At 39.6% G+C, this 26,308-nt stretch overlaps 1 protein-coding gene across 1 annotated transcript in view; it reads left to right on the top strand.

The window, feature by feature from the left end:
• CD109 (CD109 molecule) overlaps positions 1-25,461 on the top strand; it is a 135,971-nt gene extending 110,510 nt beyond the window's left edge. The window contains exons 25-34 of the mRNA XM_044917212.1: positions 1,690-1,771; positions 3,960-4,188; positions 7,611-7,776; positions 9,325-9,515; positions 10,185-10,340; positions 11,380-11,445; positions 15,665-15,807; positions 19,660-19,807; positions 21,711-21,813; positions 24,054-25,461. Coding sequence (XP_044773147.1) covers positions 1,690-1,771; positions 3,960-4,188; positions 7,611-7,776; positions 9,325-9,515; positions 10,185-10,340; positions 11,380-11,445; positions 15,665-15,807; positions 19,660-19,807; positions 21,711-21,813; positions 24,054-24,229 — 1,460 coding nt within the window. The 3' untranslated portion in view covers positions 24,230-25,461. The remainder of the gene's footprint in view (positions 1-1,689; positions 1,772-3,959; positions 4,189-7,610; positions 7,777-9,324; positions 9,516-10,184; positions 10,341-11,379; positions 11,446-15,664; positions 15,808-19,659; positions 19,808-21,710; positions 21,814-24,053) is intronic.
• Positions 25,462-26,308: the final 847 nt, after the last annotated feature.

The raw sequence follows: 26,308 nt of genomic DNA, 5'->3' as shown, positions 1-26,308 counted from the left end.
TAAGATTTTATTTATTTATTTGTCAGAGAGAGAGAGAGCACAAGCAGGGGGTGGCAGGCAGTGGGAGAGGGAGAAGCAGGCTCCCCGCCGAGCAGGACCCAGGACGCTGGGATCATGACTGGAGCCAAAGGCAGCCCCTTAACTGACTGAGTCACCCAGGCGTCCCAAATTATTGCTATTTTAATTTCATTTTTAGCAGCTTAGTTTGTGGTGGGTTGTTTGGTGAATCTTTTAGTATTTGGCCTATGATTTCTCAGTCATTGGTCTTTGAGACCTGCATTCATTGCTTTGCAAGTATGAAACACCTGACTTATTTGCAGCCATTTATTTGCAAATATGAAACATCTGCTCTTAGTAAAGCAGCTACATGAGCCTTAACCCCATTCTCAATTTACTTCTATAGTGAGACTTCATTACCACTGCTGGGTCCTTTTTTTTTTTTTTTGTGAGAATTTAGAATTGTTGTGGTGGGCAGAGACTGGTTCTTCCTTTGGTTTACCTCAGTTGGCCATGACCAAAAAATTTTAAAGCAGTTGTCTTAGATTATTTAGCAATTTTCCTCTTCTGTTGCTGGCCTGAAAATAGGAAGTATTTTTACTTTTCATTTTAGCCCTAAACTTTAATTATGATACTGTAGATAGTATTTTTCTTAGGTAGCAAGCAATTTTAGATGATTAAGCATGGAAACTATTGTAGTCAACATTACAGACTTAAATGAAACTTGGCTTTTAGTTTGCTTACTTTTAAATATTTTATTTATCTATTTATTTATTATTTAGAGCATGAGTTGGGGGAGGGGCATAGGGAGAGAGAATTTTTTTTTAAGATTTTATTTTTGAGAGAGAGAGTGAGCGAGCAGGATGGGGGGAGGGTCAGAGGGAGAAGCAGATTCCCCGCTGAGCAGGGAGCCCTGATACAGGACTCGATCCCAGCACTCTGGGATCATGGCCTGAGCTGAGGGCAGATGCTTAACCGACTGAGATACCCAGGCACTCCCCCTGCCTTTTTTTTTGGTGCATAAAGGGTGATTTTACTAAAGCACAGAGACAGGACCCATGGGCAGAAAGAGCTGCTGCAGGGAGAGAGAATCTTTTTTTTTTTTTTTAAGATTTTATTTATTTATTTGAGAGAGAGAGAATGAGAGAGAGCGAGTACATGAGAGGGGGGAGGGTCAGAGGGAGAAGCAGACTCCCTGCCGAGCAGGGAGCCCGATGCGGGACTCGATCCCGGGACTCCAGGATCATGACCTGAGCCGAAGGCAGTCGCTTAACCAACTGAGCCACCCAGGCGCCCATGGGAGAGAGAATCTTAAGCAGACTCTGCACTGAGTGTGGAGCCCCACTCAGGGCTTGATTTCACAACCCTGAGATCATGGCCTGAGGCAAAATCAAGAGTCAGACTAGTTTGCTTCCTTTTAACTGGCTAGAACTGCTGTCTCTGTTATAGTATTCTTCTGAATTTAATTTGGGGCTATCACAGTTCTTATTTTACATGTTCTGCTTGAAAAATCTTGATATTTTAAATCTCTCGCAGCACTTAATATAGAAAGTATTCAGTATTAGTTGCTGATTTGATATCTTCTCTCCCATTCTTTGTTCATGTTTCCTTAGTATGAAGTCATGATTAGAAACTTTAATTCATTTCAAGTTGTAATTACATTGATTATCTGTCTACTTTTTTGTTCTTCAGGTTATCAGAGAGAACTTCTCTATCAGAGGGAAGATGGCTCTTTCAGTGCTTTTGGGAATGATGACCCTTCTGGGAGCACTTGGTAAGTGTGGTTTTTTTTTTTTTTTTTTTTAAGATTTATTTATTTGAGAGTGTGAGTGAGTGCAGGGAAGGACAGAGGGAGAAAGAGAGAGAAACTTTAGCAGACTCCTCACTGAGCTTGGAGCCTGACTCAGGGCTTGATCTCAAGACCCTGAGATCATGACCTGAGCTGAAACCAAGAGTCAGACGTTTATCCGACTGTGCCACCGAAGGGCTCCCACTTGGCAAGTGTTTTTACTAACAGAACAAATCTGTCATGAATGGGCTTTTACTCAGTCAAAATGGCCATGAAACTGACAGATGTGTCCCTATGTATATAGGCTTGTAGGTTGCTTTTCCTATAGCCGGGCTTTAAAAGACATTTTCCTTTGTAAATATGGTTTTAAAACACTAATAAGTAAAATGTTTTTATTTAGAAAAGATAAGCTATAAATCCTTTTTTGTGGGAAAAGTAGTAAGAATACTTTATGATGATGGTACAGTTGACAAGAAAAACTGGTTAGAAATACTGAGTGATTGTGACATAGTTTTTGTTTGTTTGTTTTAGAGAGAGCACTCGAGCAGGGGAGGAGGGCCAGAGGGAGAGGGAGGAGAGTGAATCTTAAGCAGGCTCTACGCCCAGTGTGCTCAGATGGGGCCCGATCTCATGGTCCTGAGATTGGGAGTCAGTCGTTTGACTGAGCCACCCAGGCACCCCGACGTAGTTCTTTTCTTAATCATACATGATCAATACAAATTTTGTATTAACACAGTCAACATAGTTTCTTTAAGGTTATTTTTTTGTGAAAAACAGTGATGGAATTGAGTAATAAGCATCCAGATTTCCTCCAGAATGGAATCTCTGTGTGGCTGATTTTGGATGATTATTTTCTCTCCTTGCACTATTGTCAATTCTACATTTCACCCAAAAGAGGATTGACTAACTGTAGCAGTCAGGTTAGACAAGGCACGCTGTGGTAACAACCCTCTAAAATCTCAGTAGCTTATTAACCAGAGCTTTGGTCTTGCTCGTGCTGCATTTCCGCTGTTGGTCAGCAGGGAGCTCTGTAGTCTTTGCTCAGCAGCCACTAGCTCCCCAGGAGGCTCCAGACTTGTCTCAGTCTGAAAAGAGAAGGCTGGAGTATCCAACACTGGTAATTAGGTGCTTCAGCCTTGGTGCAACATCTCTTCTCACTTTATCGTTATGACAGCTGGTCACATGGCCGTGCTTAACTTCAAAAGGGCGAAGAAGTGAATTTCTCTGCATACTCTAAGTAAAAGAGGATCAGATATTACTGAATACTAGTAATATTTATCACACCTAAACATTTCATAGGATGAGACATAGCCGCTTCAAATTTTCTTTTGGCCGTGTCAGGATAGAGATCCATAAATAGAAAAGTTTCGGTGTTTTATTGCTTGATGATCTATTCACCTAAATATGAATTGTTCTGTAGCAAGCATTGGCAAACTTTTTCTGTAAAGGCTCAGGTAGTAAATATTTTAGGCATTGCAGGCCACATAGAGTCTCTGTTGCATGTTGTTTCCTCTTTCCTTCTTCCTTCCTTCCTTCCTCCCTTTAGAAACCATTCTCAGGTGGAGTGTGCTGGAAAGGAGACACAGGTAAACAGACCCTGGGCTGGATTTGGCACAAGCACCAGATTTGGCCTGGACAGATTTGGTTTGTAGGCTGTAATTTTCTGACTCCTGTCCTATCGCAGAGAAAATATCCATTTTCTCTAGTTAAAAGTACTACCATTTGATTGTGAACTATATATACTTCATCCATAGCTTTAGGGTTGAGCCAAGTGTGTAATGGGATCTTCCTTGGTAAATACCTAGAACAGTCCGAAGATGATAACCTTGGACAATTTAATTCTCCTGGAGTGTCGAATTCTCAACCTATAAAATAGTGGGGGGCGGGGGGAGCAGATTAGATGATTTCTAAGTTCCTTTCCAAATCTGGTGTTTTGGGAGTTGATGTGGAATTACTTGGCCATACCAAGTGGAAACTGTGTCTAGCAGCTAGGCTGAGATGTTCATGCTGTCTCTTTGTTGCCTTTTTCCCCTTTGTTCCTTCTTCAGTGATTATCCTTTTGTGAATCTTGTGGTGGGGAAAAAATGTTGTTATTGTTGGTGTTTTCTTGCTCAATGTTATTTAAAAGACTTAGAAAGTGTATTTTATGTAATTTTTCTCCTTTTTCACCTAGGCTGTCAGCTTTTGTTCTAAGATGTTTCCTTGAAGCTGATCCTTACATAGATATTGATCAGAATGTGTTACACAGAACATATACGTGGCTCAAAGGACATCAGAAATCCAATGGTGAATTTTGGGAGCCAGGAAGAGTGATCCATAGTGAGCTTCAAGGTGGCAATAAAAGTCCAGTAACGCTTACAGCTTATATTGTGACTTCTCTCCTGAGATATAAAAAGTATCAGGTATTTAATCTTTAATTTAATAAATGATAGGTGGGAAATCACAAGGAAGGTAGGTTTTGATGAGTCAAGAATGTGTCTGGAAACCAAGAGAGTTTTGCAATTTTACATCACATTTGAAGTCTGAATTTGGGTACCTTTTTGCTTTGCGTTTGTGCCATATTCTACAATCTGAGAATGAAAATACGAACCCACTCTTTCAGAATAACTAAGAATGCTTTTTTATATAAATGTTGTACTTGCTATTGGTAAGATAAATCAATACGTATTTTATCATTGGAAAGGTTCATTTCTTAGGGGACAGAAAAGTCTTCAGAATTTGGGAATGCATCTAGCACATTTAGGTTGTGAAGGATTTTCTTTTTAATTTCTAAAGTATCATGGAGCAATTATAATGTTTGCTAATTTAGTACAAAATATACCCACACTGTAAAAATCCTGTTAAATGGGCGTGGATGTCTGGATGAGAATGAGTAGGCATGAAAAGTTATGCTAATGAACTTAATTTTGCTCCAGAGCTGTCTCAGTGATTGATGCCTTTACTGCTTTAATGGCAACTGCATTTCACATGATCGAAAACAGCCATTCTTTTTTTTTTTAAAACTTTTTTTTTTAGATTTTATTTATTTGAGAGAGACAGAGATAGTGAGAGAGAGCACAAGTGGGGAGGAGAGGGAGAAGCGGGCTCCCCACAGAGCAGAGAGCCCGATGCGGGACTCGATCCCAGGACCCTGGGATCATGACCTGAGCCGAAGGCAGACACTTAACCGACTGAGCCACCCAGGCGCCCGAAAACAGCCATTCTTGATAGTAAGCTCCTACTATTTCCCTAGTCCAGTACTAGGCACGTGGAAGATAAAGTTTCCCCTAAACTTAGAGCTTCAACACCTGAGATTAGATATGAATAATATTTTTCTCAAGTTATGTTTTGTGCTCTCATCTGAGTTCATGATATTCAATGGTAGAAACACTGGCAAAAGTTCTGCTTTTTATTTCTTATTCCTTCTAGGGAATGGTGCCTATTTACTCATAGAAACTGAAAAGCAGGGTTTTTTCTTTTTTTTTAGTCTTTTCTTTATTTTTATTTAAATTCCAGGTAGTTAACATACAGTGTTATATTAATTTCAGGTGTACAACATAGTGATTCAACACTTCCATACAACACCTAGTGCTTAATCACAAGTGTACTCCTTAATCCACATCACCTGTTTAACCCATCCTCCTGCCCACCTCCCTTCTGTTTGTTCTCTGTAATTATGAATGTGTTTCTTGGTTTGCCTCTCTCTTTTTTTCTCCTGTATTCATTTCTTTTATTTCTTAAATTCCACATATGAGTGAAATCATACGGTATTTGTCTTTCTCTGACTGACTGACTTAGCATAATACTTTCTGGCTCCATTCATGTCGTTGTAAATGGCAAGATTCCATTCTATTTTATGGATGAGTAATATTCCATTGTATACACACATACACACACACGCATATCTTCTTTAGCCATTCATCAGTCGATGGACACTTGGGCTGCTTCCATGTCTTGGCTATTGTAGACAATGCTGCTATAAACATCGGGGTGCATGTATCCTTTTGACTTAGTATTTTTGTATTCCTAGTGCAATTGCTGGATTATTGGGTAGCTCTATTTTTAATATTCTGAGGAACCTCCATACTGTTTTTCAGAGTAGTTGTATCAGTTTCTTTTCCCACCAACAGTGTATGAGAGTTCCCCTTTCTCTACAGCCTCACCAATACCTGTTGTTTCTTGTGTTGTTGATTTTAGCCATCTGATAGGTGTGAGGTAGTATCTCATTGTAGTTTTGATTTGTATTTCCTTGATGATCAGTGATGTTGAGCATCTTTTCATATGTTTGTTGGCCATCTGCATGTCTTCTTTGGAACAATGTCTATTCATGTCTTCTGCCCATTTTTTTTTTTAAAGATTTATTTATTTACTTGAGAGAGAGAGCGTGCGAGCAGGGGGAGCGACATAGGGAGAGGGAGAGAATCCTCAAGCAGACTCCCCGCTGAGCATAGAGCCCTACGCAGGGCTCAATCCCAGGACCCCAAGATCAGGATCTGGGCCGAAATCAAGAGCTGGACGCTCAACCAACTGAGCCTTCCAGGCACCCCTCCCATTTTTTTTAATTAAAAATTTTTTATTTTTAAGTAATCTCTACACCCAGTGTGGGGCTTGAACTCACAACCCTGAGATCAGGAGTGCACATTCCATGACCAAGCCAGCTAGGTGCCCCTCTTCTGCCCATTTTTAATGGGATTATTTGGTTTTTGGGTGTTGAATTGAATCAGTTCTTTATATATTTTGGATATTAGTCCTTTATCAGATATGTCATTTGCAAATATCTTCTCCCATTCTGTAGGTTGTCTTTTAGTTTTGTTGATTGTTTCCTTGGCGTGCAGAAGCTTTTTATTCTGATGGAGTCCCAATAGTTTATTTTTGCTTTTGTTTCCCTTGCCTCAGGAAACATCTAGAAAGAAGTTGCTATGGCCGATGTCAAAGAGGTTACTGCCTGTGTTCTCTTCTAGGATTTTTATGGTTTCAGGCCTCACATTTAGGTCTTTAGTCCATTTTGAATTTGTTTTTGTGTATGGTGTAAGAAAGTGGTCCACTTTCATTCTTTTGCATGTTGCTGTCCAGTTTTCCCAACAGCATTTGTTGAAGAGACTGTCTTTTTCCCACTGGATATTCTTTCCTGCTTTGTTGAAAATTAATTGACCATGTAGTTATTCGTTCATTTCTGGGATTTGTATTCTGTTGATCTGTGTATCTATTTTTGTGCCAGTACCATACTGTTTTGATTACTATAGCTTTGTAATATAACTTGAAGTCTGGAATTGTATACCTCCAGCTTTGCTTTTGTTTTTCAAGATTGCTTTGGCTATTTGGGGTCTTTTGTGATTTCATTCAAATCTCATGATTGTTTGTGTTAGCTCTGTGAAAAATGCTGTTGGTACTTTGATAAGGATTGCACTAAATGTGTAAATTGCTTTGGGAAGTATAGACATTTTAACAATGTTTGTTCTTCCACTCCATGTGAGCATGGAATGTCTTTCCACTTTGTGGAAAGTTCTTTGTGTTGTCTTCTGTTTTTTTCATCAGTGTTTTATAGTTTTCAGAGTATGGGTCTTTCATCTCTTTGGTTAGATTTATTCCTAGGTATCTTATTTTTGGTGCAATTATAAATAGATATGATTCCTTCATTTTTCTTTCAAAAGCAGTATTATTTTGAAAATGAATAGCAAATCTTTAAATGTCAATGATCATCATTGATTCCCATTGCCTAGGACAAAATCAGGTGCTTAAATCGTCACTGAAATTATTTTTTGAATGAATGTTTGGAAATACTTTTTGTTTAAATGTGTGGTAATGGGTTATTTTGAATAGTAAAATATATGTTTTTTTTTTCAAGCCTAATATAGATGTGCAAGAGTCTATCAACTTTTTGGAGTCTGAATTTAATAGAGGAATTTCAGACAATTATACTCTAGCTCTTGTAACTTATGCGCTGTCATCCGTGGGGAGCCCTAAAGCCAAGGAAGCTTTGAATATGCTGACTTGGAGAGCAGAACAAGAAGGTAATGCATGGGGTCATTTGAGATTGTTAGACTGCTATGCATTATGAAATATACAAATTATGTGAGAAAGTTTTGTAAGCCAGATACGAAGTTGATAACATTTACCTCTTCTGAATGGGATGATAAATGAAATGCAGATGAGATCAGATGAGTCTGACATGGCTGTTTCTGCTCTCCCTGAGTTTTCTAGGGAATTTCAGGGCTTGGGTGTTTCCTTCTTTTAGATATGTTCTGCCCTGTGTTAGTTACCTTTTGAGTTCTTTGATGCTGTTTCTGGTTTCGTGGCCTTGAGTGGTCATTAGGACATGGGATTGTGGAGAGACTTGGGTTTTGTTGCTGCTACTTGCTTTTATGAGCTTCAGTTTTCCTAACTATAAAATGGAAATAGCACCTAGCAGATGTTCAAAATTTGAACTAAAATGCTAATTAGTGGAAATGCAAATGCCAAAAAATGCTGTTAGTGAGTTGGAGGACTTTTTTTTTAATGGGTTGCAACAGGATAAAAAGTACAAGGGTTGCTACTTCCCAAATGGCCTCTATGGTCAGAGATCCAGGTATGTGTGGGTGTGCGTGTGTGTGTGTGTGTGTGTGTGTGTGAGAGAGAGAGAGAGGGACAGACAGACAGACAGACATAGAGATGGGATGAGTGGGCAGAAATAATTTTAGTTAGTGTCCACTATTTCAAAGCCTTGTTAATTCAAGAAGGGATAAATGTTGAACGTGCTTAGAGATTCCTAAGACTGTAAAAAATATTGCATTATTGTTAGCGGTAGTTTAGATCGAGTTCTTATTATCTTTACTGCCCGTTGCAGTGCTGGGGACTGAATTGTTGCATGGAGACTCTAGGCCTTGACATTTCTTCTCTGCTTGTCTAAGTGGTAGTTATTTCACATTCCACCTGAGTGTGATCATCATCTAAAGAGTAATATTAGATGTGGGAGGGGGCGCCAACTAAGATGGTCCTCTGGGGGTAGCAGGAATATCTCTCGGAAGATTGTTGAGTTGGCCAGGGTCCTTCATTTTTTTTCCTTGGGGGCTTGGATTTTGAACTTATAACACCAAATTTCAGATAATGAAAAAAAGGAGAGATTTCCGGGAACATTAGAGCTGGTTAATGGCAGATTCCCAGAACAGGGTTCTTTCTAATGTGTCCTAAAATATTTTTAGGATGGCCTGGTCAGAGAAGTTATGTACATTATCTTCTGGAGTATAGTACGTTTCTCTTTTATTTATAGCTGTTTAGTCTCAAGCCAAACGTGGAATTTCCCTTGGGAAATTATTTTCATCAAAATATCCTCAAATATAAAGAAAAGGATGAAAATTTATAAGTTGTAGTAGTTTGGAAAGTGACCTATAAGTACATGTTTACATGTATGTCTGTGTGAGCATACATATTATTGTATGGCATAAATATATTCATATTTGGAAATATATCTCTCCATATATTTATGCTAGTCAAGTAGGACTTGGACCAGTGTAGGAATATTTAATGGTGTAAAATGTAATTTTTGCTCAATTGGTCAGACTATTATTACTTGTCTTTTGCAGGAGGCATGCAATTCTGGGTGTCATCAGAGTCTAAACTTTCTGAATCCTGGCAGCCACGTTCCCTGGATATTGAAGTTGCGGCCTACGCGCTGCTCTCACACTTCCTGCAATATCAGGTGTCTGAGGGAATCCCGATTATGAGGTGGCTCAGCAGGCAAAGAAATAGCTTGGGAGGTTTTGCGTCTACCCAGGTGAGTGATGATAGTTTTTCATTTTTTAAGCTAAATATAGTTTAAATATATATGCAATTTTTTTTTTTTAAGATTTTATTTATTTATTTGAGACAGAGAGAATGAGAGAGAGAGAGCACATGAGAGGGGGGAGGGTCAGAGGGAGAAGCAGGCTCCCTGCCGAGCAGAGAGCCCGATGCGGGACTCGATCCAGGGACTCCAGGATCGTGACCTGAGCCGAAGGCAGTTGCTTAACCAACTGAGCCACCCAGGCGCCCTATATGTAATTTTTTAAAAGAAGTAGGTGGCTGCTCTTTTCATGACTTCGTAAAATTGGCAATTTAAAAATTCAGTCCCTTAGGTCAAAGGTCCAAGTTATTGATTTTAATCTTTTTCTCATCACAGATATAAACATCATATGTGATATGTATATGGAATAAATTAGTTCCCCATCTATATTGGCCATCTTTCATGCATGGTAGAGTAGATACTCAGTTTCAGGCAGCAGGTACTTTCCAAGCCTCTCCTGTACTGTAGGTCAAGGACATTCAAAAATGAATAAAGGAGAGCTCCACTCCCAAGGAAGGTGGATGAATACATAGTGGGTGTCCTAAACATTACTAACTTTAAAGACTCTTTGGTGACCTTGATATATACTTACATGCACACATGTTTTTCTTTCTTCAACAGGACACCATTGTAGCCTTGAAGGCCCTATCTGAATTTGCAGCTCTAATGAACACAGACAGGACAAACATCCAAGTGACTGTGATGGGACCCAGTTCACCAAGTCCTGTAAAGTTTCGGATTGACACACACAATCGCTTTCTCCTCCAGACGGCAGAGGTGTGGACGAGGGGGTGGTTATTTAAAATTATGTGTGGGTGATCGCTTATTGCTGGAATGCTGTTTTACTTCCATTCTATTGACTTCAACAAAGACTTGTTCCTAGAGCCCTCTAAAGAGACTGGGGGGAAGGAATGCCCTCCTTTGGTTGAGTTTGCTGAGCTGGGGAAGAGAGGAAAGGAGAGGAGGAGATGGGGACTTTGGAAAGATTTGGAAAAGGAGAAAATAGGGGGAAAGGAATGGAACCTGCTGAGTTCCTATTCTTTGCAGGCAGTGTGCCAGATTTCTTTACAGGTGCTATTGCATTTGCTTCTCTAACCAACAGTAAGAAAGTACGTACTTTCATCCTCACCATACACATGATAAAATGAGGCTGAGAGAGCTTAAGTAACTTGCTCAAGATCATGTTGCTAGTAACAGTAGAGCTAGGATTTGGGCTTATGTGTCAGACCATGTTCTTTCCAGCTGCACCACGTGTCCTCTTAGGAGAATTGATAGAATCTGTAGGAGGATTCTTACTTTAAAATAGAATGAAGGCTTATCGTAGACCCTAACTTTATTCCTGTGGTTAACCTTGTGGGAAGCTGAGAGTGATGGATGAAAGTGATAACTTCAAGGCTGGAAACTGAGGAAGAGGGGTGGTGGCAAAAGAAAAGGAAGTAGTAGTGGGAATCATAGTCCGTGATCCTGTGCCGCTGTGTTCACAAGAATACCAGCAGATTAGGTGCTAAGGGAGATCGGAGGAGTGAGAGGACTTTTGTTTCTTGTGTCTCTTGCTTTCACACCTCTAGAAGGGCAGCCTTACCCCTCTCTCAAAGGGTAGACATGAGGGTGCGTGGAGAGTGAGCCCTTCCTCTGCCTTCACTTCTCTTACCTGGTTGGCTCATAGCTTTTCCCATGTGAGGCTGTGTGACATTCTGAGAGCTTTTCACAGATGGCTTACACTCCTAGTGAGGGGTAACATTGATTTCTTGTGCTAGCCAGAAGGACCCGGATATGGAAGAATAGCCTCATTCACTTTTTCCCCATCTTTATTCAGCTTGCTGTGGTCCAGCCAACTGCAGTTAATATTTCCGCAAGTGGTTTTGGATTTGCTATTTGTCAGGTATGTAACAACGTTCATTTTTGTGGAGTTCAATATGACTTGTTATAATAATTCTTTCATTTGGGGTACTGCTAAATCTGTAACAGATAATGTATAAAATTCTTAAGGATTTCTATCTGTGACTTAGGTAAGATAAATCACTCTCTTTAATAAAAAGTATTAGAGGGGCGCCTGGGTGGCTCAGTCGTTGGGTGTCTGCCTTCGGCTCAGGTCATGATCCCAGGGTCCTGGGTTCGAGCCCCGCATCGGGCTCCCTGCTCCGCGGGAAGCCTGCTTCTCCCTCTCCCACTCCCCCTGCTTGTGTTCCTTCCCTCGCTGGGTCTCTCTCTCTGTCAGATAAATAAAAAAATCTTTAAAAAAAATAAATAAAAAGTATTAGAGATGTTACTACTAGTCAGTAGACAGCAACCAAATGGATTGATAATCTTGGAAAACTATTTCTTGAGTATTATATGCTTTTTGAGGTTAGGATTAATTCTTTTGATATAATTCATGTGAGTTGTTGGGAACTCCCATCTTTTTTGCAAAAATACAGCTCAGAAATTGTAATGCTGGTAGAGTTTCTACTATGACTTGATAATGAATACAATAATTTTGCCTATAACTTTTTTTTTTTTAAAGATTTTATTTATTTAAGAGAGAGAGCATGGGAGAGAGCACATGAGCAGGGGGAGGGGCAGAGGGAGAAGCAGGCACCCTGCTGAGCAAGGAGCCGGATGCAGGGCTCTCTCCCAGGACTTCAGGATCATGACCTGAGCTAAAGGCAGCCGCTTAACCAACTGAGCCACACGGGCGCCCCTGCCTATAACTTCTTAATATTCATCTAACAATATAAAGGTCAACATGGTATTACAAGGAATTGACTTGAAGATAGGAAATGTGTCCCTTTAATGTAAAATCTTATATAATTGTTAGCTAATTGAATTTAAATAAAAAAAATAAAATCTTATATAATAGTAAATAAAACAATTAGAGAATGATACATTCAATGCTTTGCTATAAGAATAAAATCCAAAGAAACTTACCTTTAATGGTGCAATAGTGTTAGAATAAAATGGAAGTAGTATGTAAAATCCTGAATGGAATAGTTATTATACTTAATACATTGAAAATTATAGGTACTTGACATAATCTTATTGGAAACCAAAAATAATATGTTATAGGACTAAAAATTGTTATGTGCTTGGTTAGAATATACAAACCAAACAAACCCTTAAAGATTTACCAAGAAAGTTAAAAAAAAAAAAAAGGCTATTATAGAGAAAAGGTACTTTTCCAAAAACCAGTACAATGTTCTAGTTGGAAGAACTGGTATACTTGCTAAGGTAGGGCAGATAGATGGTCAGGTATAATTTCAAAACCCTCAAATAATTCTAAGATTATTTTGTATAATATTCAAAACACGGCAGTAATGTTTTTTTAAAAATCAAGGAAAAATGATCACAGTTAAAAGGAACAGTATTCAACAAAAAGGATAGAAAGAGAAGAGAAGAGTGAATAATTTATATTTGTCTTTACTAACAGAGGCCATGTGAAAATTCTCATTCTCAAGCTGTCTTTCAAAGCAAACAGCAAATCCAAAAGTAAATACACAGGATATTTTAGATACAACTGAAAAATTATATGTACTTAAATCACCAGATTGGTTGGAATTCATTCTTGATTAAACCCAATGGAGATAAATTACTGAAGCCAAATGAGTTTTACTTGAACTTTGAAGGGCACAGCAGTGAATGTGGTACGTACTGGTCAGAATGCTCACTACTCCAAACCTATATCAACATGCAGAAAACAAAAGGGAGGGACCGATAGGCACTTCTTAGGATGGAGAAACAAATTGCTAACAAGTTGGACACCTGGGAATATGTATTGAGATTCTTTTAGTTGCTATTTTTGTCAGTGCTCTAGATAAAGAAAGGAAAGAAACCTCTCAGGTTTGCAGTAAATGTTAACCCCATTTTAAGTACTGAAATGCTAAGCTCTTGAACATAAATTGCAAGATGTCTCAAAGTTTGCTGAATGAGCAGTTGAGCTTTTTGTGGGTCAAACATTAACCCCAATACTTAGTTATAGATAAGTATTAATTACGACCCAGAGGACAAATCTAGTAGTTCTTGTTTGTTTCCTGATGACGTTGGTCTCTAAAGGACAATTGTATGCCACTGGGAAGGGGATGGTGGAAATAACAGAGACCATCTCTCCAGTTATATGAAACTGTTCTTCACCTCCTCCAAGAATATTCTAAAATTTTAATTGTCATTTAAGAAAGAGTTGGAGGGGCGCCTCGGTGGCTCAGTCGTTAAGCGTCTGCCTTCGGCTCAGGTCATGATCCCAGGGTCCTGGGATCGAGCCCCGAATCGGGCTCCCTGACCAGCGGGAAGCCTGCTTCTCCCTCTCCCACTCCCCCTGCTTGTGTTCCCTCTCTCACTGTGTCTCTCTCTGTCAAAGAAATGAAAAAAAATTAAAAAAAAAAAAAAAAAAAAGAAGGAGTTGGAGAATATCCAGAGTGAGATAACCAGAATGATCAAGGGGACGTGGGGATTATACGAGCTAGGTATAGCAGAATAAAAAGTTGGAACTCTTAGGTTTGAAAGATGAAGGCTTAGAAAGAAGATTTATTTTTTATTTTTATTTATTTTTTAAAAAGATTTTATTTATTCATTTTAGAGATAGAGAGTGTGTGGGTGGGGAGCAGCAGGTAGAGGGAGAGGGACAAGCAGACTCCACCCTGAGTACAGAGCCCGAACTGGGGCTTGAGCCCCCATCCCTGAGATCATGACCTAAGCCAAAATCAAGAGTCGGACCCTTAACTGACTGAGCCACCCAAGCGCCCCAGAAAGAGATTTTTTTTAAAGTGTGAAAATCTACAAAGGGCACTAGATGTTTAGTTCTGAGGGGGGTGTGTGTGTGTGATTTAAATATAAGAAAATACAACATTACATAGCAACAGTAAAGCTTATGAACCTTGGTATCAAAAAAGGTGGAAGAAGTAGAGTCCAATTCAGCTTGGCCTGAGGCAGGTGTACAAAATTTTGAGTATATTCCCAAGCTTCTGATCTTAGGAACCCTTTGGGAAAAAAACCAACTTATCCTCGCACTTGCCCAGTGTCCCCACAGCACCTTTCACTGGTGGGTAGGCACAGAGTATTTGCTGAAAAAGGCCCAGTTGTCTTGAAATCTGTCATTTATTATCATCTTTTAAAAGTATTGTACAACCGGGCGCCTGGGTGGCTCAGTTGGTTAAGCGACTGCCTTCGCCTCAGGTCATGATCCTGGAGTCCCTGGATCGAGTCCCGCATCGGGCTCCCTGCTCGGCAGGGAGTCTGCTTCTCCCTCTGACCCTAACCCCTCTCATGTGCTCTCTCTCATTCTCTCTCTCTCAAATAAATAAATAAATAAAATCTTTAAAAAAAAAAAGATAATAAAGGAAGATTGTTTGCAGCTGAGCACTCTTGTTTGATGCAAGGATGAATAAGGAAAATGAGATACAAAAATAACTTAAGGGGCACCTGGGTGGCTCAGTCAGTTAAGCGACTGCCTTCGCCTCAGGTCATGATCCTGGAGTCCCGGGATTGAGTCCCACATCAGGCTCGCTGCTCAGCGGGGAGTCTGCTTCTCCCTCTGACCCTCCCCCCTCTCATGCTGTCTCTCATTCTCTCTCTCGCAAATAAATAAAATCTTAAAAAAAAAAAAAAAGTATTGTACAACCAAAAAGAATGCTGAGCAATTAAACAGGTTTCTGTTCAACCAGGGCTCTTAAATGTTTTAGTTTTGATTTAGCTAACTGAGTTTCTAAGGTTCCATTTTGTGAAAAATGACACCAGTTGGGCAGCAGAGCTTAGAAATTAGTGGATGATCTCAAGAAAGAAATAGGCAGTAGTTGCACTTTTTCCCTAAAGGGAATGTTACATTCTTTGGGGGAAAAAAAAAAACAATACCTATGAATATCATGAAGGTCTATACCTGTTCTGGAGTATTAACCTAACAATTTTCTCAATTTTAAAAATCATTGCTTATAAGCTTTTATAATATTTGTAAATAATGATACTTTGTTAGCTAGTAAAACTAGTTTTTTTTCTTTTGGTCAAAGATTACAAATCTAGTTGCATTTATCCCGAAGAGAATCTTTACCTAATATTTAGAATATGTAATGATGGCACTTTATTGCTAATAATTGATGACTAGCTTATTATTTATGCTAATTTATTATTTGTTGCAGTTTAATGTGATTTATAATGTGAAAGATTTGGGTTCCCCAAGAAGACGAAGATCTATTCAAGACCAAGAAGCTTTTGATTTAGACGTTGCTGTAAAAGACAATAAAGATGATACCAATCACTTGAATTTGAATGTGTGCACAAGGTTGGTATTGCTTTAAGTCCTTTCTCTCTTTTTAAAATAGATTTGAAGATAGATTTATTTATTTATTTATTTATTTATTTATGAGTGGTGGTGGGGGGGAGAGAGAGAGCACATGTGATGGGGGGGAGGGGCAGTGGGAGAGGGAGAGAGAGAACCCTAAGCAAGCTCCATGCCCAACTTGGAGCCTGAGGCGGGGCTTGATCTCATCACCCTGAGATCATGACCTGAGCAGAAATCAAGAGTCAGACGCTTAACCGACTGAGCCACCCAGGTGCCCCAGATTTGGAAATTTATATATATGTAGTTATCCAACTATATCAATATAAGGAGTTACAGGGGCGCCTGGGTGGCTCAGTTGGTTAAGCATCTGCCTTCGGCTCAGGTCATGATCCCAGAGTCCTGAGCCCCGCATCGGGCTCCTTGCTCAGCAGGGAGCCTGCTTCTCCCTCTCCCTCTGCCCCTGCTGCTTCCCCTACTTGTGCTCTCTCTCTCTGTCAAATAAATAAATAAAATCTTTAAAAAAATATATAAGGAGTTACATTTAACAAAGATTTCAGTTATTTAATACACTTTAGATTACAAACTAGAAATACTGCTTAATTAAAGTATTTCTCAATGTGTTCAAAATTATTTACAAGTTTTTCTTGTATTTATCGTAACTTTGAATAGAAAAATTTAATAAAATGTAGGTCTTAATTTATGAAAACTTTAAATTAACCAATCATGTTTAATACTCTAAAATTCGTTATTCCTTGATTAGTAATTTTCTGTTAAATAATTATTCCAGGTTTATATTTAACCTTTAGTGTTATGCTTTTAACTTCATAGAACTTCATAAGAAGTTCATAAGACTTCATAAGAACGTGCAAGTTTAGTGAAGAGAATAGTGTTTTTTTTTTTTTTTTAAAGATTTTATTTATTTATTTGAGACAGAGAGAATGAGAGAGAGAGCACATGAGAGGGGGGAGGGTCAGAGGCAGAAGCAGGCTCCCTGCCGAGCAGGGAGCCCGATGCGGGACTCGATCCAGGGACTCCAGGATCATGACCTGAGCTGAAGGCAGCGGCTTAACCAACTGAGCCACCCAGGCGCCCGAGAATAGTGTTTTCAGACACAGTGAGAATATTTCAGTTTAGAAGGTCTTCACCTTGGATAAATAGGCACTTTTAGCTTCTGGGAGTACTTAATAAGGTGATTCTTAAATTCAGTCTGTATCCAAAGCATCTGAGGATCTTGTTAAGTCAAAAGGAAAAGGGGTTCCAACTCAGACCTGCTGACTTAACAGATTCAGAGTCTGTGAAGCTGCCTTCTTCAGCTTTCTTGGTTTTCTAATGCACATACAGGTTTGAGAGCAAATCCTTTAGAAGGTTCTTGAACCAGGAGACTTTACAGTTTCTTCCTTGTCAGTCTATCCTCTTACCTCTGCATGATTTGCTGTGAAGTTGGGAGTTACTGTGAAGGTGCACTGATACTGAGGAGCTGCTGTCTGTTCTTTTTAAATACCCCCTAGTGTTCTGGTTGAACTGGGCTTGTTGTTGGGCTGGAAGTCACTGACATGGTCCTGAGCTGCCACATGCTCCTCAGGGTCATCGCTGGGTGTTTCTCCAGGTGGCCAACCTTTTTAGCCATCGCTTAAATCCAATCTCCTCCATTACTGTTACCATCTGTACTATCTTTGGGCCTTCATGTTCATGATTTTGATATAAAATGTCACCTGTGTTTGTCCCATTCGTTCCCTTCCTGGGCATTTTGGACCCACAGCAGGGGGATAGCAGGATTCCTTCAGTGGCTTCCTTTTTAGCTGAGAAGAAAGTAGGACCCCACTCTTCTTTATGAAGCTTATAATTGGGTTCTTTTCTAAAATAACAGCATCAAGTTATTATTATTGCAAGTAATAATAAGCTACATTTATCACAAGCTTATATGCTGGGCACTTTCACATGCATCTCATTTAATTGTTACAGTAACTCTATAAAGTAGGTGGTATTATTATCCCTGCTTTTGTCATTCTCTCATTCATTCATTCAGTAAATATCAGTTGAGTCTCCATTATGTGCCAAGCCATAGTGTCAGATGTTAGAATATAACGGTGATCTAAAAAAGATACAGGCCCTGTCTTCATCGAACTTACTGTTTGGAGGGGAGACAGAGAAAAATTAATAAAAATAAGTCTTCTAAATAAGTCTAAAATTCTAGTTTTGAAATCGGCAAAGAAGAAAAGTCTTTGGAGCTATGAGAGGGATTTTACCTCTTAGGGAGGTCAATTGAAGAAACGGATGAGGAAAATTAGGTGAAACCAGGATTCAGATCGGGATGGGGTATTATTACTTACAAGGGCTCATGAAAGGATGCGGGATTCCAAATCTTAACCTGTCATCAGGAATCAGATGGGTGATAGACCTTGATAGATAGAGGATATATATCTTTTTTCCCTTCTTTGGGGAGAAACTAGAGAAGGGAAGTGTTTTCATGTGAGAGTAGCGGTTGGTAAAAAGGACTTGGATGCTGCTACTAGTCTTCTGAGAAAAATCTGGTATGAATACAAGTAAAATTTTCAGTGAAATTTTTCAGTGGCACTTAATAAAAAGAAAAAACTGATATTTTAGGCGCTTTATTCCCATTCGTAGGGTCCAAGCCCTTACTCACCTCAGACGAGGTTTTCTGTGTGTGGCGTGGGCATTTAACAAATTCTGCCCTGGGCTGGTAGAAAGACCAGGTCAACCAAGGCACTTTGGATGGTGTCCCAAAAGTCATCATATTGAAGCAGATTGGCTGTTCTTCTCCTCTTTAATGTTTGCCCTGACACAAACACCTCGAGCTGCAATGCACTTATTAGTTTTCAGCAATATCTCTCTTGGCCGAGTGTATCACTCTGCAGATGGTTTCACTTGTTTGCGATTGCTGAGCCAGATGTCGTCGGCAGTTGGACTGTGTGGCTCTTCAGTCAGTCGTGTTTGGCAGCCTTTGGTTTGCCGCTCTCAGAAGCAAGATTCTCTACCAGCCCTTCTTGCTTTTGCCATCTGAAAGGACAACAGGAACTCACGTAACAGTGCTCCGATCCTTTCACGTTGTAGGCAGACTTCTTTCCATAACCACACTGGGCTCTTTCTGCTCCAAACAAAAAGCTCTTGCCACCTATTCATTGTAGAAAACTGTTTATTTTAAAGGAGATGAAACGCCCTTGGTGCGCAGATCCTTTGATGCTCACGTTGTGCACAACAGGGTGCGTGAACAAGGTAGTGTTACAGAATTTTCCAAGGCTTGGGATTCTCGCCAGGTGGCCACAGAAAACACAAAATGTGCTCCAAGTACATTTTGGAGAACAAAGGGAAGGACTCTCCCTACTGGTCTTCTTTTTCTAAAACCAGATGAAGAGAAGATTGCTAAAGACTTGGCGGTGGTCTCCTGCTTAAGTGGTCAAGTTTTCAGTTTCTTTTTCAGTTCCTGGCTTCCAGCTGGAAAGCTCAGGGCTGTCAACTTCTGAGAAAATGAAAAATGCAATTCAGTTTGGAATCACCCCTAGTACACAGCGTTGCCCACTGAAAGGGCATCCAGGTTGTACTTGTTACAAATCTGTGGGCACAAGGCTGACACACTGCAGGCGTTTCATGTCAAGTGAATGCATTGTTAAATCATTATTCCTCATATGGTCGAAAATTATAAGAATTTCATACCTGTAAGGAGAGGATTACCCGTTTTGTAATAATTTCCTATGAGACTGTTTACTTCAACTAAGCAGTAAGTATTTAGAATAACACTTGGCAGTTTTAATTTTCATGTGAAGAGAGTTTGCCTACAGCTTTAGGTTTTTCCTAAAGGGTGTTCTTCCTTCCAACCTTTCCTCTTTGCTGTAGGTTTTTGGGCCCGGCTAGAAGCGGCATGGCCCTTATGGAAGTGAACCTCCTCAGTGGTTTCACCTTGCCTTCCGATGCAATTCCTCTGAGCGAGACTGTGAGGAAAGTAGAACATGATCATGGAAAAGTCAACTTATATTTAGATTCTGTAAGTTGTAAGACGTAAGTTTCACGTAAGTGACTGGTGACAAAATGCCATTTATTGTCTTGGAAAGTCTGCCTTACTCTGGGCCTATTTACTTTGTCTTTATTTCAGCTTTTTGTGTCCCCGAATGACCCTAACAGGGCAACCTTATGTTTATCCCCACTAAAAAGACATCACTGTAAAATCAACTTAAAGAGAATACTGTTAATGATGAGCCTGATGAAAGTCTTGATAACTAAATCAGTATTTCATGCCAGATGTATAAACTATGTAGAAACTGTAACATTGTAATTTCAGAAATTTGGTCCAGGTCTCAGTTTGAGAACTGCTCTGCCTCAGGGAATTGCTAAAATTATCTTTTTTTTTTTTTTTTAAATTTATTTGTTTGAGAGAGAGAGAGCACAGGCAGGGGGAGCTGCAGGCAGAGGGAGAAGCAGGTTCCCCACTGAGCAGGGAGCCCGACGCGGGGCTCGATTCCAGGACCCTGAGGTCATGACCTGAGCCGAAGGCAGATGCTTAACCGACTGAGCCACCCAGGCATCCCTAAAATTATCTCTTTAAATGCTGATGATAAAAGCTTTAATTACAAGTTTTAAAATGCTTTCATGGAATTTTTAATAAATCCCAAAGGGGTTAATATTTTTCCAATGAATATATTAGGTGCTTAAATCATAGAAGAATATTCTCAGAGGTTTGATTATTATATAATTTTCATATAATCTTCTCATTGTTTTATGAAAATTACTGATCCAAGAATAAGGTGCATAAAATATGTGAGAGAAACGTTAAGTGAAGAATTCGACTGTACTTGTTATGTCCCAAAACTGCTGGCATATAATTTATTCTTTTTTTCTAACATCTATATGAAACTCTTAGATTGAATCGAATTGAGTTCTAAGTGTTCTTAGGATTTCATAGTATGTTGAGGGAATTCCCTATGTTTCTTACTCTAGTTTTGCCAAGTATGAATCAGAAATATATTGCCTTAGCAATATATATATATACTTTAAGAAAACTAGTTCCTGGATGTTCTCATTTGTTTTAGGACTTTAAAAACCCTCCGGCCAAAACCCTGTTAAAACTCATCCAAAGTCTCTAGCTTCTTTTTCAGTTCAAAAGTTTTCATTTATGACATACCGCTTGAATACCATGGGCTTGATTTGGAACATGAAAAACAAGTTTAAGGTTTTTATTTAATAATGCAATTGGTTTTTGGAGTTTGTCCTGTATCTATGATGTATATTTATTTATTTATTTATGTGATGTACTTGTTAATGGTTATCTAAATTCGAGTGTTCAGTATGTTCTGACTGATTAATTTGACTTTTCATTTACTACTATTGGCAAGTAATGGAATATTTGAAGGAATTTATCAATTTCAGATTCCTTTAACAATATTGGTTGCCACATTGGCCCCTCCTGGAGGCAAGGAGCTGGCCTTTTGTACCCCAAATCAGTTTTTGGTTGGGGGTGCAACCTCCACCTGGGGTTACCTCACTTACCAGGTGAGGTTGCTCCCGTGAGCTTTGAGATCTTCAAAGAAGGGGGCTGTCGTGAGCTATCGGCAGCAACCGAGGTGGGCAGCTTGTGTGAGATGGGGACTGAGTGAAGCGCCAGGGCTCAGGAACATGCATCCTTGGACTTGCTGCTTACTTAACCCCTCTGATTCTCAGTATTGCTTTTGGTAAAATGGAAGCGAGAACAGTATCTTTCTTGTAAGAATTGTTTTACCTGTTAAATGAGATAATTTATATAAAGTGCTTACCATAACATGGGGCATGTAGAAATCCTCCCTAAATATTAGTTTCTGTCTGTTTTCTAAAATGATAAGAAAAAGAAACGTCTTTTGCTTTATCGTGAACACATTGTCTGTCACCCACCTTAGGAGTTTTTTGTATTTTTCAAGGTAAACGAAACCCAGATTTGTGTGGATATTCCTGCTGTGAGAAACTTTAAAGTTTCCAATACACAAGATGCTTTGGTGTCCATCATGGATTACTATGAACCAAGTAAGTGTGTTCTAGAGTTTTAACACTTTAGAAGTTAAGCCAAGCCTTCATTCATTTTATTCATTCATTCATTTATTTGCAGTGGCCACCTGTCTTGTGTGTGGGGAGGGTTGTTGGGGAGAGTGTAGGAAGTGGGGTGTAGGAGATGAGCTTTCCACTTAAATGAAGACAATAATTTTAAAAAGTCCCGTGATAGCATTGAGCAGATGAATACAAAAAAGTTATGTTTTTCCTAATAATTTTAGGTTTTTCCTCATGTTTTAGGTTTTTAATTCACAATTACAAAACTTACAAAGAAAAACTGACATAACTGTGAGTCTAGTTATGTGTAGTATCCAAGGTTTTGCTTCTGTTCCAACCATCCCTTCCATCTGTTTTGTTTTAAAATGGGATTTCTTCAGGAGAGAACATGAGGCTCATTTGCAGTGTAAAAGACTGGGATGGGTTCAGCGGAGTCTGTTATCTTGCTAAAATTTATACATTATAGCAGTTTTTTTGTTTAGCAGATCAAGAAAAATATAGTCTGTTTGGAAAATAACTTGAGCTTCTTTGATTTTACTTGTCACTTCTTACTTGATAAAATATTAAAAATTTAGGATGTGAAAGCAGAGATCTGGTTTGTAGATCACCCAAGTTAGTTAGGACTACTCTACACTCAGTCACAGAGTGACGTTCTGTGAGTGTATGATCTCCATAATTGTAATAAGTCTTATTCTGAGTGCATACTCCTGATGGCTCAGAATCATCAGAATGCATGAGAATCGTTAACGTTTTGATGTGTTCGGGAGTTGGAGATAATTACACTCTAAAGTAAAATGAACTTGTTCATGTTGTCAGTAATGTTCAATAGAGTATCATTTGAAGATGAAGGTTAAGAACACCAGTTCTTTCTCCTGAGTCAACAAGCCAGTTCCTCTCATTTGCCTCCTGGTGGAATTGGGGAAGAGCATTTGCCCAGGTTCTTGTGGGAGGTTTGGGGGAAACACTGAGGGTGGCCCTTCTTTTCTGTGGAAGGATGGGATACATGGTGGAGACTCAATGGTAGCGCCCAGTTATCCAGCTTTGGAATTGAAACTAGTTGTGAAATTCTCCAATTGATGTTTTTTCAGCAAATGGAGAATATTTTAAACATTCAAGAAACAAAGATTAAGTCTATGTACATTTTTTTGTGGCAAGCAACTTATTTAGGAGGGGGACATTTTCTTTTTTTTTTTTTTTAAGATTTTATTTATTTATTTGAGAGAGAGAGAGAATGAGAGAGAGCGAGTACGAGAAGGGGGAGGGTAGGAGGGAGAAGCAGACTCCCTGCTGAGCAGGGAGCCCCATGTGGGACTCGATCCCGGGACTCCAGGATCATGACCTGAGCCGAAGGCAGTCGCTTAACCAACTGAGCCACCCAGGCGCCCCAGGAAGGGGACATTTTCAAATGAAAATACGGGAGAGGTCAGAAATAATAAAAACCTTACCAACCTGGTTTTGAAGATCCTAAGATTAAAGAATATATGATAATAAACAATATTTAAAAATAAAATGAAGTTAAAAAATCATGAAGAAATTTGAAAATAGAACGTGTTTTTAAAAATTGTAAAAATAAAAATCTTTTATGTTGTATGGTAGGTTTACTATAGTGCTGTAGGTACTTTATATAGTTTTTTTAAAAATACTAGCTTATGCTATAAAATTTGCCCCCAAGTATTAGCTTACACAGTAAAATTAAATGCTATATGCTCAACATTTTAAAACATTGAGACACATTACAAAGGCAAGCTTCTCTTTGTGTTTTTGTAGTTTTTAATCAAGCCCACAGTAAATCTCTTTTCAGGAGTTCTAAAGGGATTTGCTTGAATGCATAGAAAATGATACTCGAAAATAAACTATCAAGGAGCTTAAACAAGCCTCAATTTCAAGTCTTTCCTGTTCCAGGAAGAGAGTCGAGTGTGCTTGGGGTTGCAGTGTGCAGCTGTGGTCTGCTCCCCGCTCCCCGCTCCCCCCTCCTTGGGGTTGCAGCGATGGCCAGCTGCGGGCGGGGGGCCACAGTGCGGGGAAGGCGTTGTTCTTCTCGTGGATTTGGTTAGCCGCGTGGGCCCCTCCTGAGCATTTCAGTTGTTTCTTGTAAAGAAAAATAAAACTGTGTGAAGAATGGAAAACTCTGAGACATGTACTGAAGCGGTCTTAAGGTTTGGCAGAGTAAATGTTTCTCAACAAGGGATCCGTGTAAACTGATGTCTGCCTCTGCACAGGGAGACAAGCGGTGAGGAGTTACAACTCGGAAGTGAAGCTGTCCTCTTGCGACCTCTGTGGGGACGTCCGCGGATGTGGGCCTTGCGAGAGAGGAGCTACAGCTTCCCTTTACCCCGCTCCAGTCACTGTGGGGCTCGGTGTCACGCTGCTGTTCCCTTTGCAGGGTTGGCTGTGATTCCTTTTTTCAGGACTCCATGTAACATCGACATTTCCAGAAGTCACACGTCTTGTTTTCATGCTCAAGTATCACTTCTATTTTTGCAAAATGATTTTTTTTTCTTTTTATGGGGTTGTGGGGGATGGTGCACAAACAGGTCCTAGGACGTACAGGTGCACAGATGTCTTCACCTGACTTCTGTGTAGAACAGAAAATCAGAGTTCTGCAGTCGTGCGTCTTTATTCTCCCCCTCTTAAAAATCGTTCAGGAGTGTTTCATGAAGGCGTTGTTTTCCCCAGAATAAATGTGTTATTTTAGATTATTCTTTTTATTTTCTAGAAGAAATGAACCTAGGTTCATTTCTAAGCATTACTATAAACCAGTGTTGGCTTTAGCATTAAAGACAGATGTTTGGGAACTGGGAGAAAGCAACCAGAAGGAGGAGCTTGCTCTGTTCCCTTCCCCCATCCACCCACCCCTGCCCTCTGCCCCGCCTCACCCCCAGTGGTCTCAGTATATCCTTCTTAATTGGATAGCACTTCTTCCTTTTTAGTCGGGGTGATTTTTTTTTTTTAAAGTGAACTGGTGTTTTTTTTTCACTCCAATTATAATCTCATCCCCCAACCTTTACCCTTCCTGTTTTTCTTCTGGAGAGAAGGAGAGAGGGAATGTGTGATTCAGAGCTTGAGGGGTGTACAGAAAACTGCCCTAAGGAGGAGTCCTGGGTGCACTGCCCTCCCTCTCACTTCCTCAGCCCCGCACATTGGCTCTGGTTCAGGGATGCGAGTCAGAGGGCATGGCAGTATGTGCCTTGGGTGATTTAGACTAGAAGATCCTAGGCCAGAAGATGCAGCTTTGTTGGTAACGGGGGACGATTAACCAGGGCACAACAAGATCCTGTCGAAGACAGGACGTGGCAGGCTGACCTCCCTGTGGTCTGGCAAAGAAGCTGGGGCTTGACAGGGACCGAGAGAGGTAAACATGACTGCTCACCTCAAGTATGGTAGGGGGTTGCCCGGGGTCCTGTAGAAGCTTTCCTAGACTCAGGTGTCTGAGTGCAGAGAGCCAGCTGTCTGGTGACATCTAATGCTTGTGTGAATCTTTAAGATATCTGAACTTTGAGCACCTGGATAAATGGTTACCCTGTATTCTGAAGGGTAATATTCATTTATCTGGGTGAAATTTTTAAGAAAATTTTAAAGAAAAATTCCTTTCCTTCCACCTCCCTCCTTTTCCTCCTTCTCTCTTCTTTCTTTCTTTCTTTCCTTCCTTCTTCTTTTCTTCTTTTCCTTCTAAATACATTGAAATATTTTAGATATATCAAAAATAAACTAAAGATCTCCTACTAAATCTAGAAATGGTTTAATTTTGCTCCTTAATTCCATTGCACTTCTCTCAAGTGAACATGGAAAAAATAATTCCCATGAGCTCCAAAAAGTCTGCCTTACAGTATTTAAACTGTTTAAAAAAATAAATCCATCAAAAATAAGGGATGCAAATAATCTCTTTTAAGGTTAAATTTTAAAACTTTTTTTTTCTTATCTTAGTGAATTTTAAGAAATTATAGTGGAGTGGGTGTTCATATATTGCTTTTGGATATTTTGAATACCAAGGGAGGAGTTACCAACATTCGGTGTTATAAAGCTTGAAACTTAGATGTAGAAAATAGATCCTCAGAGAGTGGTATGGACAGGGAGAAGTTAAATATCAAATAAATAATCTTTTTTATTTACTTTTAAGCGGGTATAAGTTTGTAGTTCTGTTACACCTTTGAAACAGTCTGATCGAAAAATAGCATTTGTTACGTTTGGGCCTTCAGGTATGGTATTTTCGGCCTTTATATCCTAGGACTTCTTTCTAGGAAAATATTTTCTGATGAAGTTGGGGGAGGGTGTTGACAAAGGGTGTCCTCCTCGCCTGCCTCGCCCAGGGAACCTTATACCGACCATTGGTACCTTATATTCTTCAGTAAATAACTTATATACTGAACTGCTAGTGGAGTATATTGGGAAACACTAGAATGGAAAGGTCAGTGGAAGATAGCTTGTATCTTTCTTAGGCCATATTTCCTCATTTAAAAACTAGAACTCTAATACT

The sequence above is a fragment of the Neomonachus schauinslandi genome, chromosome 8, assembly GCF_002201575.2.
Source record: "Neomonachus schauinslandi chromosome 8, ASM220157v2, whole genome shotgun sequence".
Lineage (NCBI taxonomy): Eukaryota > Metazoa > Chordata > Mammalia > Carnivora > Phocidae > Neomonachus > Neomonachus schauinslandi.
The sequence above is the reverse complement of the archived record's forward strand: the minus strand, read 5'-3'. Positions and strand labels throughout refer to the sequence as shown.